This window comes from Trichomonas vaginalis, chromosome II, assembly GCF_026262505.1.
Source record: "Trichomonas vaginalis G3 chromosome II, whole genome shotgun sequence".
In the NCBI taxonomy this organism is placed as follows: domain Eukaryota; phylum Parabasalia; order Trichomonadida; family Trichomonadidae; genus Trichomonas; species Trichomonas vaginalis.
Window position 1 is genome coordinate 18,322,274 of NC_067204.1, and position 16,691 is coordinate 18,338,964.

At 31.6% G+C, this 16,691-nt stretch overlaps 10 protein-coding genes across 10 annotated transcripts, besides 1 other annotated feature; 4 read left to right on the top strand and 6 right to left on the bottom strand.

The window, feature by feature from the left end:
• Positions 1–191: 191 nt before the first annotated feature.
• TVAGG3_0565830 (uncharacterized protein) lies at positions 192–935 on the bottom strand (the record flags this gene model as incomplete). The annotated part of the gene is made up of 1 exon (XM_001581758.1): positions 272–922. The coding sequence occupies one exon, from the start codon at positions 920–922 to the stop codon at positions 272–274; it is 651 nt and encodes a 216-aa protein (XP_001581808.1).
• Positions 936–1,436: 501 nt separating this feature from the next.
• Positions 1,437–3,020, bottom strand: TVAGG3_0565840 (uncharacterized protein; the record flags this gene model as incomplete). The annotated part of the gene is made up of 1 exon (XM_001581757.1): positions 1,437–3,020. One exon carries the CDS (start codon positions 3,018–3,020, stop codon positions 1,437–1,439), a length of 1,584 nt encoding a protein of 527 aa, XP_001581807.1.
• Positions 3,021–3,076: 56 nt separating this feature from the next.
• Positions 3,077–6,055, bottom strand: TVAGG3_0565850 (quinoprotein alcohol dehydrogenase-like family; the record flags this gene model as incomplete). The annotated part of the gene is made up of 1 exon (XM_001581756.1): positions 3,077–6,055. The coding sequence occupies one exon, from the start codon at positions 6,053–6,055 to the stop codon at positions 3,077–3,079; it is 2,979 nt and encodes a 992-aa protein (XP_001581806.1).
• Positions 6,056–6,571: 516 nt separating this feature from the next.
• On the bottom strand, positions 6,572–7,081 carry TVAGG3_0565860 (acetylation-dependent protein binding; the record flags this gene model as incomplete). The annotated part of the gene is made up of 1 exon (XM_001581755.1): positions 6,572–7,081. One exon carries the CDS (start codon positions 7,079–7,081, stop codon positions 6,572–6,574), a length of 510 nt encoding a protein of 169 aa, XP_001581805.1.
• A 15-nt stretch (positions 7,082–7,096) lies between these two features.
• Positions 7,097–7,420, top strand: TVAGG3_0565870 (uncharacterized protein; the record flags this gene model as incomplete). Its single annotated transcript, XM_001581754.1, has 1 exon — positions 7,097–7,420. The coding sequence occupies one exon, from the start codon at positions 7,097–7,099 to the stop codon at positions 7,418–7,420; it is 324 nt and encodes a 107-aa protein (XP_001581804.1).
• A 410-nt stretch (positions 7,421–7,830) lies between these two features.
• Positions 7,831–9,534, bottom strand: TVAGG3_0565880 (uncharacterized protein; the record flags this gene model as incomplete). The annotated part of the gene is made up of 1 exon (XM_001581753.2): positions 7,873–9,465. The coding sequence occupies one exon, from the start codon at positions 9,463–9,465 to the stop codon at positions 7,873–7,875; it is 1,593 nt and encodes a 530-aa protein (XP_001581803.1).
• A 194-nt stretch (positions 9,535–9,728) lies between these two features.
• TVAGG3_0565890 (uncharacterized protein) lies at positions 9,729–11,256 on the top strand (the record flags this gene model as incomplete). Its single annotated transcript, XM_001581752.2, has 1 exon — positions 10,097–11,233. One exon carries the CDS (start codon positions 10,097–10,099, stop codon positions 11,231–11,233), a length of 1,137 nt encoding a protein of 378 aa, XP_001581802.1.
• A 463-nt stretch (positions 11,257–11,719) lies between these two features.
• Positions 11,720–13,418, top strand: TVAGG3_0565900 (uncharacterized protein; the record flags this gene model as incomplete). The annotated part of the gene is made up of 1 exon (XM_001581751.1): positions 11,721–12,560. One exon carries the CDS (start codon positions 11,721–11,723, stop codon positions 12,558–12,560), a length of 840 nt encoding a protein of 279 aa, XP_001581801.1.
• Positions 13,419–14,605: 1,187 nt separating this feature from the next.
• On the top strand, positions 14,606–15,100 carry TVAGG3_0565910 (bromodomain family; the record flags this gene model as incomplete). The annotated part of the gene is made up of 1 exon (XM_001581750.1): positions 14,606–15,100. The coding sequence occupies one exon, from the start codon at positions 14,606–14,608 to the stop codon at positions 15,098–15,100; it is 495 nt and encodes a 164-aa protein (XP_001581800.1).
• A 196-nt stretch (positions 15,101–15,296) lies between these two features.
• Positions 15,297–16,063, bottom strand: TVAGG3_0565920 (uncharacterized protein; the record flags this gene model as incomplete). Its single annotated transcript, XM_001581749.1, has 1 exon — positions 15,301–16,032. One exon carries the CDS (start codon positions 16,030–16,032, stop codon positions 15,301–15,303), a length of 732 nt encoding a protein of 243 aa, XP_001581799.1.
• A 119-nt stretch (positions 16,064–16,182) lies between these two features.
• Positions 16,183–16,212: a mobile genetic element.
• The last annotated feature ends 479 nt before the right edge of the window (positions 16,213–16,691 follow it).

The window sequence follows — 16,691 nt, forward strand, 5'->3', positions numbered from 1 at the left end:
GGAAAATAATCAATACATATCTGATCAGTCATACCATAAATAGAAATTATTAAACATATCAATCAGAGCTCCAGAATCGAAGAAGTCATATTGGCTATATAACAAAATGTTTTTAAGGGGCATTTTAGTATACATGAAATGTCCTTCAGTTATGTTGTTTATAGGTCATAAAAATAATGACAATTTTAAAAGCTAGTATAGTTTATAAAAACAAAATTTGAAAATATATAATCTAAGTATATCGAATGCTAAAAACATTACTCTATGGTTATCAATTAGATGGAAAGGTTAATCCTTGTGCTTTGTAAAATTCCTTTAGTTTTTTAATTAGAGCTTTAACTGTTTTTGGCTTCAGTCTCATTGTAGGTATCTGCGAGAATGGTCCATCTTTAAGTAATTCTGGTTGTTCTGCTTCAACAATTTTCTTTAGCTCTTCTTGCTCGTTATGTTCTTTAATTTGAGACATAGCCTTGAGAAATTGTGACATATCGCGTTCTGATGTAAGTTGTTGTGCAATTTTTTGATCTTTTGTAAATTTTTTAGCATCATAATTTGCATCAATTGGAGATTGAGTAACTAATTCGCTTATTTTCTTTTCAAGATGTGCAACACGCTTTGACCATGCATCAACTGTATCTGGAGAATCCTTTACAAGATAATTATGAAACTTTTGCTTGAAATAAATTCCGAAGTCTTCGGCGTATTCATCATCGTATAATTTTGATGCAGAATTAAATATAGAATCAACAGCTTGAGAAAATGCTGTTGCAGAGTTGTATCCACCTGCTTCCAAATAACTCATAACGTTGCTAAGAGTGTTGAGTGTAGGATCACCATTACCAGTGATAAATAATGAAGCTCCATGATGTTGCATTATTGATTCTAAAGCATTATGAACTTTGCGATAATCCTTTGGATCCATTTTTATATTTTTTTTACAAATCATATTATTTGAGGGGCATTCATGTTTGGACCCTCAATTAACATAACTCATTCCTGAGATGACACTCAATATAACTGGAACTGTGAACATTTATTCTTATGGATTTAATAAGCTTTACTAGAAATTTCCAATGGCAAACAAAATGATATTTACAAAGATTTTTATAGATTAATATAGAATCAACATTGATCATATCATTTAGAATCAAAAACCAAACAAAGGTTACTAAGATTCTATGAGTTTTCCTATGAAATGATAAAATATGCAATGCATCTGTTTAACCATTTCGTCATTGCTTTTTGAAAATAAAACACTTTTTTTAAATGAGTGACTATGATTGTTAGAACCGCCTTATAAGTCTATTTACACAAGAAAGGATACATTGCATAGATTAGTAATGTTCCTCATATTAAAAATATATAAAAATTAATCATAACAAACAAAATTTAGTATCGTAAAAAATATAAAAAAAATAACAAATAAATAAAAAAAATTATTTCCGAGAAGATTTCTTAGAAGGAACAACTATCTTCGCGTGAGGACTCTTTTCTATTTCTTGGTGATGTACTTTATAAGGCTGAATAATCAAAGAATCCACCAATCTATTTCCGTTATTTTTTCTGCTTTCAACAGTATAATAAGTGTAAATTGCTGTGTGTGTCTTTCTTTTGTTAATTTTCTGAGTTGAAGGAGAAATTTCTTCATCGTAATCGCTATAAACAGAAGAACTCTCCATAATAGGTTGTAGTTCGTGATGTCCACGACCGTACAATTCATTGATCTCTTGGTAATCAAGGCTTGTTTTGTCCATCAAAGCTTTAGAATTGTTCTTTCTGTCGCTTGTCTTTGGACGTTTGTTTATCTTGTCAGGTTTAATCTGCAAAGCATGTTTGCAAACAACGGGAGGTGTTGGAGATCTTCTATTCCTCTTTAATGAATAGAAATAATCAATATCATTTCTAGAATGTTCTGAATCAGCGTCAGAAAATTCAGAGGGAGGAAATAAACGTGGCAAAGCTGTTGTCTTTAATGAATTCATTGTCATCATGAAGCCTTTATCCCTTCTAAAGAATTTCTGCCTGTATTTGACCGGTTGCATCTGTGGATCAATGTCGATGTCACTTTTTGCATTTTTCATTTTTTGATAAACGGCAATTGGATCCAAACTCATTCTCTTTCTCGCGGAATGAGGAACAGGGACTTCTGCAAGAGGGGATGCATTGAGAAGAGCTCTTGTCCATGCAACTCTGGCACTTCTTGGCTCAGAAAGTTCGCTTTCTATAACAGTTTTTTCCATATCTTGTGGTAATGATTTGTGAGATGACAAATGACGGTTATTGCGGTTACCTGGTGAATGGATGTTTAATTTCGGAACATCAATGGTTTCGTCATCATCAAATATTGTCAGTTTCTCTGATTCTGATTTGACATAAGTGATGAATTTGTCACTTTTATCAAAATTATAATTTTCATCATTAGAAATAATTGGAGATTTTTCAATTTCTTTCGGAATGTCATCTTCAACTTTGTACTTTGGTTCTGTAACTCTTATATCTGATGATGAGCTATTTTTACTTTCACTTTTAAGATCAACATCATTATAAGTAGTCACTTCACTTTTGACAGGTTGAGAAATTTGTTTTTCTTGATTTTGTTGTGAAGAATTATTAATATTTGATGACAAAGGTGAAGGAGTGTGTCTTCTTGGAGCTGTCTGTGGTTTATCTTGTACTTGAAGACTTGGAGGTGGAGAAGGGGGCATCTTCGGCATTTTGACTTGTTTTTCATTCTTTTTCTCATTGTTTTGCTCTGGTTTAATGACTTGACTGAAATCAGTAACTTTTTCTTCATTTGTATCATCATTTGTCTTTGTTTCTTTGATTTGATTTGCATTAACTATCTCATTATCTTGCTTTGGAGTGTCATTTATTTGTAAATTAATTTGTAAAATTTTTGGATCATTGTCACTTTTTGGTTTATTTTGGATATTTTCTTGTTTTGAATCAGAAACAATATTTGGAATTTGTGATTTGACATTATCAGTTAATTTGTCAGAAATATTTTGTTTATCTTCCATATTTACAGATTTTTGTTGTGCAATTGTCAAATTGTCAGAATTGAGTTGTTCAGTTGTCAATTTGGCAGAATTTCTTTTGTAATTGTCAAAATGTCAGAATTTTGTTGATTATTTGTCAGATTTTCAGAATTTTGTTGTTTTTCTGTAGAATTATTAATATTTTCTGGTATTTTCTCGGAAATAATCTTAGGAATTTCTGATTTATCAGAGACATTTTGTGAAATCTTTTCTGGTAAATCTTGTGATTTTTCTTTTGTTTTTTGTGAATTTTCTGACAATATTTCTGACAATTTTTCTATCACTTTTTCAGAAATTTCATTCTTTTGTTCTATAAGTTCTTTGTTTTCTGATGTTTCTTGTTGTTTTTCTGTTGTATTTTCACTGTAATTTTCTTCTTCATCATCGTTACTAAATGTGACATCACTTTTTGCTTCATTTTCTTCCTGTTGTTGCTCATTTAAATCTTTTTCTTGAATTTCAAGTTGAACTTTGGTCACTTCACTTTTCTCCAATTGATTTTGATTTTCCATTTCGATATCATTTTTATTTTTGAAAGAACTTGTTCTCTTCTTTTTCTTTATTGGAGTATCACTTTTCACGCGAAGGTTTTCGTTCGAATTCGATTGTTTCATCGAAAATTTGACAGAGGGAACTTCACTTTTTTCACTTTTATTTTCAGGAGAATATTCCTCGATTAATTTCATGATATTTGGCCTTGGCGGTGGATTTGCTGCTGGTCTTGGTGCATTGCTTTCTGTTTTTTCTGTTGTTGGAAGCTTTGGAACAACTTTTTGTTCATTTTCTGTTTTTTGTTTTTTAACTTTTTCCTTTTTCACGGTTTCTGGTTGTTGTGGTTCGCTTCCGAAGTTCATCATCTCTTGTAACATCTTCTTTCTTGTCTCTTCGTCATAAACTTTCTTCTTTTTGTGGCCAAATTCGTCAGTTTTGTCCGAATCTTCTTCCTCTTCCTGGTTTTTACTGTCCTGAGCAGCATTCATTGCATTTTCCCTCTCTTGGAGCTTATCTCTGAACGCTTGGAGCATCTTATTCTTCTTTTTAGGCTCTCTTAGCATCAATTCTTCTTCTCTCATCAATCTTTCCAATTCTTGACGCTTTCTTTCCTCTTCTGCTATCTTCTTGATGGAGTCAGGAGCTAATTCATCTACATATCTATCGAAGTTGTCGATATCTTTGTTCTCCTTATCCGTGATATTTCCAAAAACAACAGTTCCTGGGACAACCATGACATCATTGGATGTACCGACCAATGTGTCTCTCATTCCATTCATTATTGTCAAGGAAAACAAAGGAGTGAAAAAGTTGATCGTTTTCAAATTTTCGTTCTTATAGTCCCAGAACTTAAGGAGACCATCCAGAGCTGCGGAAATCCAGTAATCAGTGCCAAACTCGATCGCCGTAACCGCTAAATTATGTTGTCTGAACGGAGGAGGAATTTCATTTATTATTGCGCCTCTTATTTCATAAAGAATGATATTTCCGCTTTCTTTTCCAACATATAATGTGTCATTACGTGCTTTTACGCATCCATTAATGAGTAACTTCTTTCTTAAAACGATTGATAAATCATATAAGTCAATTAAAACAGTTTCATCATCAGTGAAGCATATAATGTAACTGGCCCCTAATACACTATTGCGAACTGGTGACTGAGATGACGAAACTTGAATGGACTGTAAAATATTAAAATTATCTGGGTCAACGACAACGAGATCTCCTGTTAAAACTGTGATACCGTATACGTCTCTGTCATGGTATTGGAACTTTACCATCGATGTCGCTTTCATTTCTACGTTAATGAACTCGACAGAAGGAGCTGTTGAAGTTTCAAAGCCAAGAACGGCTCCGTTTGCAAGAATTGTGAATAAATTGTCCTTTTTGACCAATTTTGAGCCTCTATCGTAGAACGGAAAAATAATATTTCCGGCTACAGAAGGAGAAGCTGTAGTTACTTGCGTCTTTGTACGCGGGCTGTAGATTTTGATGAAATTACTATCCGAAATGATTAAAATTCGAGCTGCTTCGTTGAGTTTTGACACTCGTTGTAAAATTTTTGATTTCAAAATACTGGCAGCCCAAAGTTTCCATGGTATGTTGACCTTGTAGAATGTCAGAGTGTTGAGGAATGTCATCGCAACAACCTCTTTACGCTTAGGAAACTGGAAAATTTTGTTTGGAGTTTGCGGCAAAGTTCCGCATCTCCAAAAGCGGCCAGTTTTGACATTCATCATGAAAACATTAAGCGATCCTGTAACTATAATTGCGTTTTCTTTATCAGGCATAAAAATTGAAGTAATGAGTTCTGTTGAAAATGTATGTCTATGGGTTAAATTGTGGAATTTGTTCCAGACACAAACATCACCGTTCTCAGTAACAAGAACCTTTCGAGTTTTCTCGAATAAAGTGTAATTTGAAACTTTGGAAACTGGTAATTTTGTTGCCTGCTGGGATTGATTACCATTAATTTTGAAGTACTGCAATCCTTGTATGGAGGGAAGCAATAACTCCTCATCGATGTAATTAAATGGCGGCATATTAACAATTGGAGCGTCATAAGTAGATAAAAATGTTGATATTGGAGTAATTTTGATGTCATTTCTACGATGTGAGAGAATTGAGTTTTGCTCTGGAAACTCAAATTTCCACGTTTTAATTCCAGTTCCTAAAGTAATGAGAACGCTTGATTTTTCTGAATATAGTATATGAAAAACTGTAAGCATATTTGTTGGCATACCTTCGATAATTGGCTTTGCAAAATTATTAATTGGGAGAACAACGAATTCATGACCTCGCGATGAAATACCTACAATCACTTCGGCTGGCTTAACAAAGCACGAGCAGTCAAATTGAAAGTTTCCTGTCATTTTTACGTTGGACCCTTCAAATTTTACAATTTCACGCGTAGAAGAAGCCACATACTCAGTATCGCTGACCATATACACGCTGTTTACTGGACCCGTAAACACGTTAAGCTGAAAATCTGGTTCAATACCGTAATTTATTAAGTTTTTATTCATTAAAAAAATATAATAAAAAAATCTTTCACCTTTCAATGAATTTGTAACGATAAAATAAGGTTATTTTAACATCGAATTTCAAAACGGAAACCATATTTTTTACTGTCACTCTTAAATCCATTGGTTTTAAATTAAGCTGTCGCTTCTTGGAATCTACATAAAAGCTTATGACAATGATAAGAATTAGTTTTTGAAGAGATCAATCTGAAATTTGAAATCACTTCATCAGATTGTATTTCCATTCTGAACTATGAGCACTAACGACATAAAAATTTAAATTACTAAGTTATGCTATAAAATTGGCATTAAATTAGATCATATCAAATGAAATATCTAAGAAATATATAATCTAATTAAAATAAATTATTAGACTTATTCATGTAAGCAAAGTAAACTAAAATAGTATATGAATTTCTCCAAAAAAATCTGAAAACATTTTATTCATAAATATTATAAGTTAAGAATCATAATAGTATAAGTATATGATAGCAAATATAATGGTTTTGAACTTTCCTTTTAAGCAGTGTTGTTTGTTGCTGGTGCTGCTGTTGTAGGTTTAGGAGGTTCTTCGATAAGAGCGTTTTGAGGTGCGCGAGGATAAGTGCTCAACTCTGGTGGAGCGTTATCAAAGAACTTCGCTAATTTTGCATTGGCCTTTGCTAATTTAAGTGTCCAATATTCTGTTTCATCTTTAGGTATAAATTTGAATATCTTATTGCATTTCTGGCTTAAATTTTCTGCTGCTCTGTAAAGAAGAGATTTCTTGTCGTTGTTATAGCTTTTTGCATTATCCCAAACTAATTTAATATCTTGCTGCCATTCATCAACATGTGCGTATTCACCCTTATCTAATTTTCTTTGAATTGTACCGAGATCCATTGGCTTTTGGATGATTTGGAAATAATCATTTGCACGATCAAGTTCTGGATTAACTGGACGAATAAAGGCGCGTGCTAGTGGATGTTTATATAATTTTTTAGTAACCTCTTTGCAGAATTCGAGCTCTACACGTGCAAAAGGTTTCATTTTTGTCACTTTTTGATGAATGACTTTGCTGATTTGGCAAATGCCTTGAGCAACATTGATGCTCAAGAGCAAGCAGCTTCAAAGGAAAACCAGAATGGTGAGGGAGCTGCAGTACAACAAACTGAAGAAAAACTTAGAGTTGTTCCAATTCTTGCTTCAGAACACTTGACTGAGATCGAAATGATGACAAAGAAGGCTGAAATAGCTAAGAAAGCAAGTATCAGAAAGCTTAAAAAGAAAGAGCATTTTACAGGAATTTTCGAAAAGAAGTGCGCAAAGGAGAGAGCTCACAAGCTTGAAATGAAGAGAGATTTGAAGAAATCTGGAAAGAAGAAATAATTTACTTATTTTAACAAAATTTTCAAAAAGACAAATATTTTTATTCACCATTATAGAATCATTAATAAAGTTATAGAGCGTTTTTATTCTACATTTTATTTCTTTTTCTACTTTAAAATACAACTTTCACCAGTAATTATATAAAAATTTTAATATAAATTATCTTTTACATAGTCAGGGAATGAATGCTTATGAATGATTTCATTGGTATATTATTAATCCCAGGCCAATGAGTTTAATTCCATTACAAATATAAAAAATTGTATTTCTCATTATTGAATTCAACCATTTCTTAAAGATTTAACTCTTTTATTAAACTAGAGAATTATAATTTATGATTTTTAAGTTAAATTACATAAAAATAAAAAATTTTAATTTTAATATTACAAAAAATGAAAGAGTTTCAATAATCATGATTTAAAACAAATGAAATATAATCTAAAAAATACAAGCTATATTAAAATATCGGTCATATCTAAAGTATCATCTATATTTTCTTGATATTGCCTATTCCAATAAGGTTCGTAGTCATTATCAAGTACTAATGGTGGTAGATCAGCTCCTTTTACCGTAATCAGAAGATCTTTCCAAATATTTACATCAACTTCAGGTTTTTCTTCCTTTTTAATAGGTTGCGGAGGCGGAGGTGGCTGTTGGATAGTTGGTGGTTGAGGTAATTGAGGGTATTGCGATATCGGAGTCATCGGATAAGGTGATGGAGTTGAAATTGGGGTATTTTGATTAGAATTTTGGAAATTAACAGGTCCTCTCATACCATAAGGCATTTGTTGGTTCGCGTAAGGCATTTGTTGTGCCATTTGTTGATTTTGGAAATTCAAATTTTGTTGCATTTGCATTTGTGGCTGTGCCATTGGCATTTGGCCCATAAGATTAGCAGGAGGTGGTGGAGGAATGGATTGCTGTTGTGGCTGCATATGATTTTGCTGTTGAAGCTGTTGAAATTGTTGCATTTGTTGCATCTGTTGTAATTGTTGTGGTTTTTGCTGATATTGCTGTTGATACTGTTGCTGTGGTTGGTATGGTTGTTGCCATGATACTTGCTGCATCTGTGTGTACTTGTAATTCATTGAATTTTGTGGATTATTTGCTCGTAATGGACCTTCTTCGAATTCTACGTCTTTAAATTGAAATGGACGGTGGCATTGAGGGCATTCTGTTGTATGCTTACTAAATATGCTCTCAATGTCTACAATACAGTTGGGATGCTTGATTTTTGCGTGGTATTTTGGATCAGGTTTTACGTATTGTAAAGTAAACCAATTAAAGATGGAAAGTGGTTGCTGTGGTGGATGGTCTATTGAAACTCGAAGACTGAAAGATTCTGTACTTGGCTTTTTTGATAAAATGTAAATTTTTTCGTTGTTAATCTCAGTTGGTTCTATTTGCATTCCGTTTACCCATACATTTCCTTCTTTCATTACTATTTCTGCATTGTTATTTGGAGGTCCTTGTTGATGATGAGTCATTGGATTCATAGGATTCATAGGATTCATCGGGTTGATTTGATTTTGCATTTGTTGTTGCATCTGCTGTTGCATCTGTTGCTGATTTTGAGATGGCGTTAGTGCGAAAAATTTTCCTATTACTACGCAATTTTCTGAATTTACTAAATCTATTGGAGTAACAAGTTCATCAGTAGGATGTAAAGCTACAATCTTAATTTGTGGTGGTATCTCTGGTACTGCTTTGAATAATTGTGGAAGTGAAGGTTGATTAACTTGTTGAAAGAATCCACCACCCTTGTTAATTCTTTGAGCCACATAACCAATGTTTTTGAATAGTGGATTCTGACTAGGAAACATACGTCGAAAATTTTGAAGTTGTTCTATAAATTTACGTTCTGATTCAGTTCTATCAAATCTCTTTTCATCTATATCATTTAGCGACTCAAATAATCGAAATAGCGCTTTTAACTTGATTTCGTCATTAAAATTGGAAATAAGTCGTGATAATCTTTCCATAACATTCTTATCGTCAGGAACTTGTGGCGGCGGGTGAGCACCCATATTGTTTCCCATATTCATGGGTGGTTTACCCATTTGATTCACCGGTAACATTAATTACGACTATAGAAAAAAAATCTTCGAAGATTTCTGCTGTATATTCAAATGACACATATGATGTGTTTATATCACTGATAAAAGTATTGAATCTCAAAAAATTTCCGACGATTTTGGCAAACAATTGAATTTGAATATTGACTTATGATGCAATGAAATAAGCATAGAGTATAGAAGATGTCTCAGTGATTAAAAACTCATTCAGAATTAAATTCCTCGAAAAATATCAAAATAAAAGTGATTTTCGATAATTTCTTATTTAAATCAGATATCTTGAAATATATAACTGAGATTCACATTCAAATTAAGCTATCTATGAACAAAAAATTTTGAGAATTGATAAAAATCATTTAATTTGGTATCTAAGAATAGAATATTGATTCACAACATTTTAAGCTAAGATTTTTGTTGTAAGATGGGCATTTTTATGAATCTAAGTATAATTTCTCTATCAGCAAAATCGTTAAGTAGCTCGCCATTCTTTGTTGATAGTTTTTCAAGAAATTATATGCACCATACTTTCTCAAGATCACAATATTTCCGTAGCTTTTCTCCATTTTATTATTCTCTTCATCCGAATTCGAAATTTATTCAAATGAAATTTAATAAACTTTTATCCCCAGCAATAGTTATATCCGAATACTCTCAAAAAATCCAAAAAATCGATCAATTTACCAACATAACAGATAATAATATCGAAATCATTCAATGCGTGTTCTCTCAAATTGACAGTAAGAATTTTTCGACAAATGGCGGAGCATTATTATGCGAAAATAATGAAACAAATGCAGTTATTATCAGATCTGGCTTCATTTATTGCAAATCTATTCAAAAAGGCGGGTGCATTTATATGAATTGTAAAAGTGTTAACATTTCCATGACATGTTTTGAAGATAGCAGAGCCATGGGAGGTTGCCAAGCTTTTTACCTTTCAGCGTCTTTAATAGATCTTGATGATAGTATAATAAGTGAATGTGGAATGAAGAAAAACGATCTTGTATCTACTACAACACAATTTTACAAAAGCCCTATAAGAATTCAAAATTCAAACGTATCTTGTAACAGAAGAGTACTATTTGACTGTGGATTAACATTCATTGAGTGTTTACATGCAGAATTAGGATTTACTTCTATTGCAAATAACCTCGGAAATGGTTTATTTAATTTTGAATTTATAAATCCATCAAAACTCAACGCATGCAATGTAATAAATAATTCTGGATCAGATGCTTCTCCAATGATTAACTTAAACATTCAAAATTTTGTTTTTCAAAAGGTTACATTTGCAAAAAATTCAATTCCTCAATTTTTAGAGATCATTAATGCTAAGAGTATATTGTTCTCTAACTGTAGATTTGATTTATCTCTCTTGGAAATCGGTTCTTACGAAGAAATACAAATAACTTTGTGTAAGTTTGAACAAACGAATCCAAACCTTAACAGATTGAGAGATCCACTTCAGTTTAGATGCTACGCATTATCAGCAACTGATCCTCCGGAATTAATTTTGGAATATAATCCTCATCTCGTCCAGAAGAAAGAAACATTCTTCGCAGAGCCAACGAAAATCGATATTGACATGAATAAAGAGCCAGAAGTCAATTGGATGCCGCCAAAAATGCTTGCAAAGCAATATGGTTTAATTTTGTTCACTTCGATCATAACACCTATATTTATTGTTATCCATTGCATTACTAGCAAAGGATCACGTGAAATTCGCGCGCTTAATTAGTTTCGATTTAATATATTTGTTATTTAAAGTGTTTATTTATTTTCTTTATATATAATATTCTATTTCTATTATATTAAGCCATACTCATATCATTTTGATGTTTGGCCGATTAAATAGAGAAGATTTATGTTTTTTTATTTTGTAATTCATTGTTATTATCAGGATATACTGATTCTATTGTATTAAATTCAAAATGCAAAATTATATCTCTCTTGATTATATGATAGAATAATCAAATACCAAATTTGTATTTAAATATTGATTCAAAATGGCAAAATATTTTGACAAATGGGATATTTATGGGTTAAAATGACCCATACTTGTTCATTAGGGAATGATAATGTTTACTCATACTAAGCGAACGTTTAAAAAATAAACATGTCAGATAAAGACGATTTCATTTTTTTCAATAAATACTTTTTATATTGAGAATTTTACAATGTCAGAAAGTATAAATTGACATATAAAGTTCTCAAATTTTTAAACAATGCAAGCAAGGGATTTACTTAAACAGTTTGATGACGAATTTGATTTACACTCTGTTTCCAATCTCAGTACTAGTCAAAATATAGAACAAAACCCTCAAACAGATGAAAAATCAGAAATTAATTCACAAATACCAGAAACAAATCAACAAAATGCATCATTTAGCGGTTTAAACGATTCTTCTCATTTTGATATGTCGTCTTTTAATCAAGATCATCAAAATTCCATCAATTTACCAACAGGTTCGCCAGGTTTTCCAACTAAACCAATACCAACGCTTGATGACATACCAAATAGCTCAAAATATCTCGACAGCAAAGTAAATTCTCCAATAAATCCTTCTAATACTAAAGATAATTCTGAATCTCAAATTAGTCCTGCAAACTCTGATCCTCAACTGAAACCAATTAATAAATCTGTACCAAAACAGTTTAGTGTTCCATCTTTTTCATTTTCTTCAATGACTCAGTCACAAATTTCAAATTCTCAATCAACTCGATCAAATCTTCCAACAGACACAAAAAACATACTAAAAACAATAGAAGAACTTAAAAAGGAACGTGTTAAAGATACAGAAAAGATAAAAAAACTTTTAGTTGAAAATGCAAGATTACAAGCGAGATTAACAATATTAGAGCATACAGATGTTAAAGTTGCTGAACTTGGATCAAAAGTAGAACAGTTACTGCAAGATTACATTGATAATGAAGAAATTAGAGCTCAACAAGCTTCCCTTATTACACAATTAAGACAGGAAGTGATCATTCTCAAATCCAGAATATCTGCTGGTATTCCACAAGTACAGCCCCAGCAATCCAAACCTCGAGTTAAGTTTGATTAAAAAAATGTGTTTTGTTGTTTTTTAAAAATCGAAAATAAGTGAATATTCATAATAAGAATATATTTGGGGCGAGCATCATAAGAAAAATTTTTCGAAAAATAGGGGGTGTTAGTATACTCAACCCCCTCATTAATTATCGTTTCTAGAGGAATAGGAACAGAGGCCTTTTTTCAGGTAACCTTTAAGAAGTTTCCGAAAGAGTTTATGCTCATATAACCTCATTTCCAGGTAAATAGGGGGCATTGTTCTACTAAAAGTTTAGTTGCATACTGGCCTCGTTTCCTAAGAAACTTAATCAAGAGGCTATCTCAATAAGCCTTGACAAACAGGAATAGGATTTACCATCACTCTTGTGGAATAAGTAATCAATAATACCGAAACACGCATTTAGGTTCTTTAGCCTACCTTCTATAGTAACCACATTTGTATTATATACATTAATTCAAATAATGCTCATACGCTTTTCAAGCAAAACCATTACTCGTCGAATTTTTTATCCAATATTATTGTTGCATTGAGATTATACATTCTAAAACATGTGAAAATTAATAGAAGATGACGAACTTATTAATTTTCTCGAATAATTTTATCTTTACTCGAAAATTAATAAGTTCAATTGTTTATTAAATCAATATTTTTTATTATTATCAAAGACAAATGAACCCGTATTGCTACTTTATAATTTTGCTTTCTTAATTTGAAATGGTTATTCTAATTTTTGAAGGAAATTAAATTTCATTAAATATTTTGAAGTCTGGAATTAATATAAGATACGTTTTGCACTATTTTGATGTGAATTTAACATTGTAATATGCCTTTCATAATAAAGTTAGTGTAAAGAGATAAAAATTTAAGTATTACCATAAACATTGCATATTGAAAGATGACTGTAATATATTTGATTTCTCATGCATTAAGAAATGTTTTAACAGAATTCTCATATAATCACATTGGAGAATAAATAAGAAGAAAATTGAAAATATCTGAGCCTAGAATCTATTAGTTTGGTTTTGATATATATATTTGTCCCAAGTATTAAGATATTCATGCAGAAAAATAACATTTTCAAACAAAATGTACAAAAGGAAAGATTCAATTGGAAATTTAAGAAGCTATCAGTATTTTCATATATGAAAAAGTAATGTGTGCACGAATTTAGTGAATGTTAACAATAGATAAGAATTGTTATGGTAAAATATGCAACAATGTAGTTGTGATGCAAAAATTGAAAATCCTTCAAGGATGATAGTGTGCTCTTAATAAAAGGAAATTAAAAAGAAGTAAAAAATTAAAATTTAGGAAAAATATAAAAAATGGAGTTTTCTCCGTAGAAAATATGATTTCTTATATACATAGAGGAATGAAACATGATTTCTGAACGAAAATCCTGATGGTTGCATAATTTTGTTCAAATTATAGAAAGAGAATGAAATTTTTTGTTAAGACAAGTGATTACATCTTGGAAACTTTTATATGCCTGTATTATCAATGAAAATTTTCGTTGAATCTGAATAATATTTTCAAAAAAATTTCGACTTTTGGGTTTTAAATGTAATTATGAGTAAATCATCTATTGAATGGAGGTATGAGATACGCGTAGTGTACTATGATATAAAAAGATTCGTTGAACAACCAAACAAGTAGTGATGAGCTTGTGTCTATCGGTTATTGCTTTAAGATTACGGCAGTTCAATATTACATATTCCTTTATCCTATTCCTATTGGTCAAGGCTTATTGAGATAGCCTCTTGATTAAGTTTCTTAGGAAACGAGGCCAGTATGCAACTAAACTTTTAGTAGAACAATGCCCCCTATTTACCTGGAAATGAGGTTATATGAGCATAAACTCTTTCGGAAACTTCTTAAAGGTTACCTGAAAAAAGGCCTCTGTTCCTATTCCTCTAGAAACGATAATTAATGAGGGGGTTGAGTATACTAACACCCCCTATTTTTCGAAAAATTTTTCTTATGATGCTCGCCCCCATTTTTTTAACTTTATGAGATTTTTGATATTTTTCAGACGGAAAGAATAATAAACAGTTTAAATGGAAGGATTAAACAGTTTTGAAAAAGAGTATTGCATCAAAGTAACAAATGCAATTTTTGATATGCCAATATCACAGGACTTCAGAGAGTTTGTTGATGATAAAAATTCAGCCTATTATTCAAAAATTAAAAATCCAATGTGCTTACGCGAAGTTTTGAGGAAATTAACAGAAAATAAATATGCAAAAGTTCAAGATTGGAAAGATGATATGAATTTAATTTGGCAAAACGCTTTTAAATTCAATAAAAATATTCAAGGTTGGGGAAATCGCCAAAAATTTATTTACACTTTTGCTAAAGAGCTCTCTAACAGATTTAAGGAAATGTCAGAGAATATTCCTTCAACAAGATTCCAAGAATGGGTTTTAAATTTAGAAGAAAAACAAAAGAAACTTTCGAGGATCCTGAATTTGCCACCAAATGTATATATTCCGCATTACATACCAGAACCGAAGCAAGCTATTAGCCGTTCCAAATCAAGCAAAAATTTGTAAATTTATTAATAGATTCTTTTAAATAAATTGATGTTTATTATAATATTTTTACTGATTTTTGGATAAATAAATGTTCAGATAAAAGAAATATTTGAATGAAAAAATAATTGCATTAATTCTAAATAATGTTCAATGAATAATCATTTAATCAATGAAAATAGACGAGAGAGTATAATACAATAAAATAAAATACAATCAAATTACAATTCAATGAGAGGTTGCTCAACAGGCTGTACTCTATCGTATGGACATTCTGCAAGCTTGATTGATTTTTCTTCCTTGCAAGCATCGCAGTATACTTTGTGGTCTTTGTCGCATATATCTGTAGTTGCCTCATTTGCCAAGCAGAAGAGACATTTTCCGGTAAGATTTTCATCGATGACTTCGATCGGTTTATTTACATCTATCTTGCAAGTCTTTGTTGTTGAGACTACAGTCTGTGATACATATTGAACTCTGAATATGCTATCTGAGTCTAGAAGCTTAAATTCGTATATGTGCTTCTTAACCATATGTGTGTTTGGTGGAATAATTTCATGGTAATGATGATAATCGATAGTTATTTCAATCATAAAGTCAGAGTTTGTAGGAATTGGAATGCTGCAAACAGTCTTCTCGGCGATCTTTGGAAAGTTGAATGAGCTCATCTTTCCGTTAGCAATGATGACTGCTTGACCAGGAGTATCTGATTTAATTTGGCATACAAATACTAAAAACTGGCCGCTATGTTTGATCGACATGTTCGTTAAGCTTAGAGGTGTTTTGAATCGTGGTGTTTCATTAGCACGATCCTTTGCTAGTCTCTGATTGAGTTTTTCGAGCTGAATTTCTCTGATTGTTTCCATCGCGTTATCAGGTGTAATGTCACGAGTTGATGTACCATAGTATGAAGTGTTTTGTGCGCCAGATGGTGTACTTTCTTGAAGACCCATTTTTATCTATCGTTTGTAAACCTACAGGAAAATTTTTGTAATTTTTTATTTCAAGAGTATGATATAAATCAAATAGTAATAATAACTATGCATTGGATGTAAATTCAGCCATATTAAGCAATACTTTTTGATAGAATTGCTCATATCAGCGAGTAGGTGACAAAAGTGCATACTCTTAAACAACCGTCGGATTTCCGGGTGAAATCGTGACACACTTTCGTCTTTCGTAGGCAGTGGTGGTTGTTACAAAAGGTAACTTCGAATGTAGCGTGAAATCTGCAAAAAAAAATTCTGAAATTTGAATGGAGAACACAAAAATTGAATAGTTTACGTCAATAAAAAAGAGAAAAATGAAGCCAATGTGTTTCGAACCTAGGACTTAGAGCAGCAATCCCACTGTTTATCCCATTACACTACATGCATCTCTCATCTCAGTGAATGAGATCAACTATATGATAACTTTTTCCCCATTATATTCTTGTGGAAAAGTGACAAATAGCAACTTTGACCCTCTCTCGGGCTGATATTATATAAGCCAATTGTTGGTATAGAACTCACTAAGGTGTGATCCTGCTGCACTCTCGTTTATATCAGAATTAAAATAACAATTTGTATTTACAAAAAAGCTCTTTCATTGAACAATATAACTTAAGGCTTAT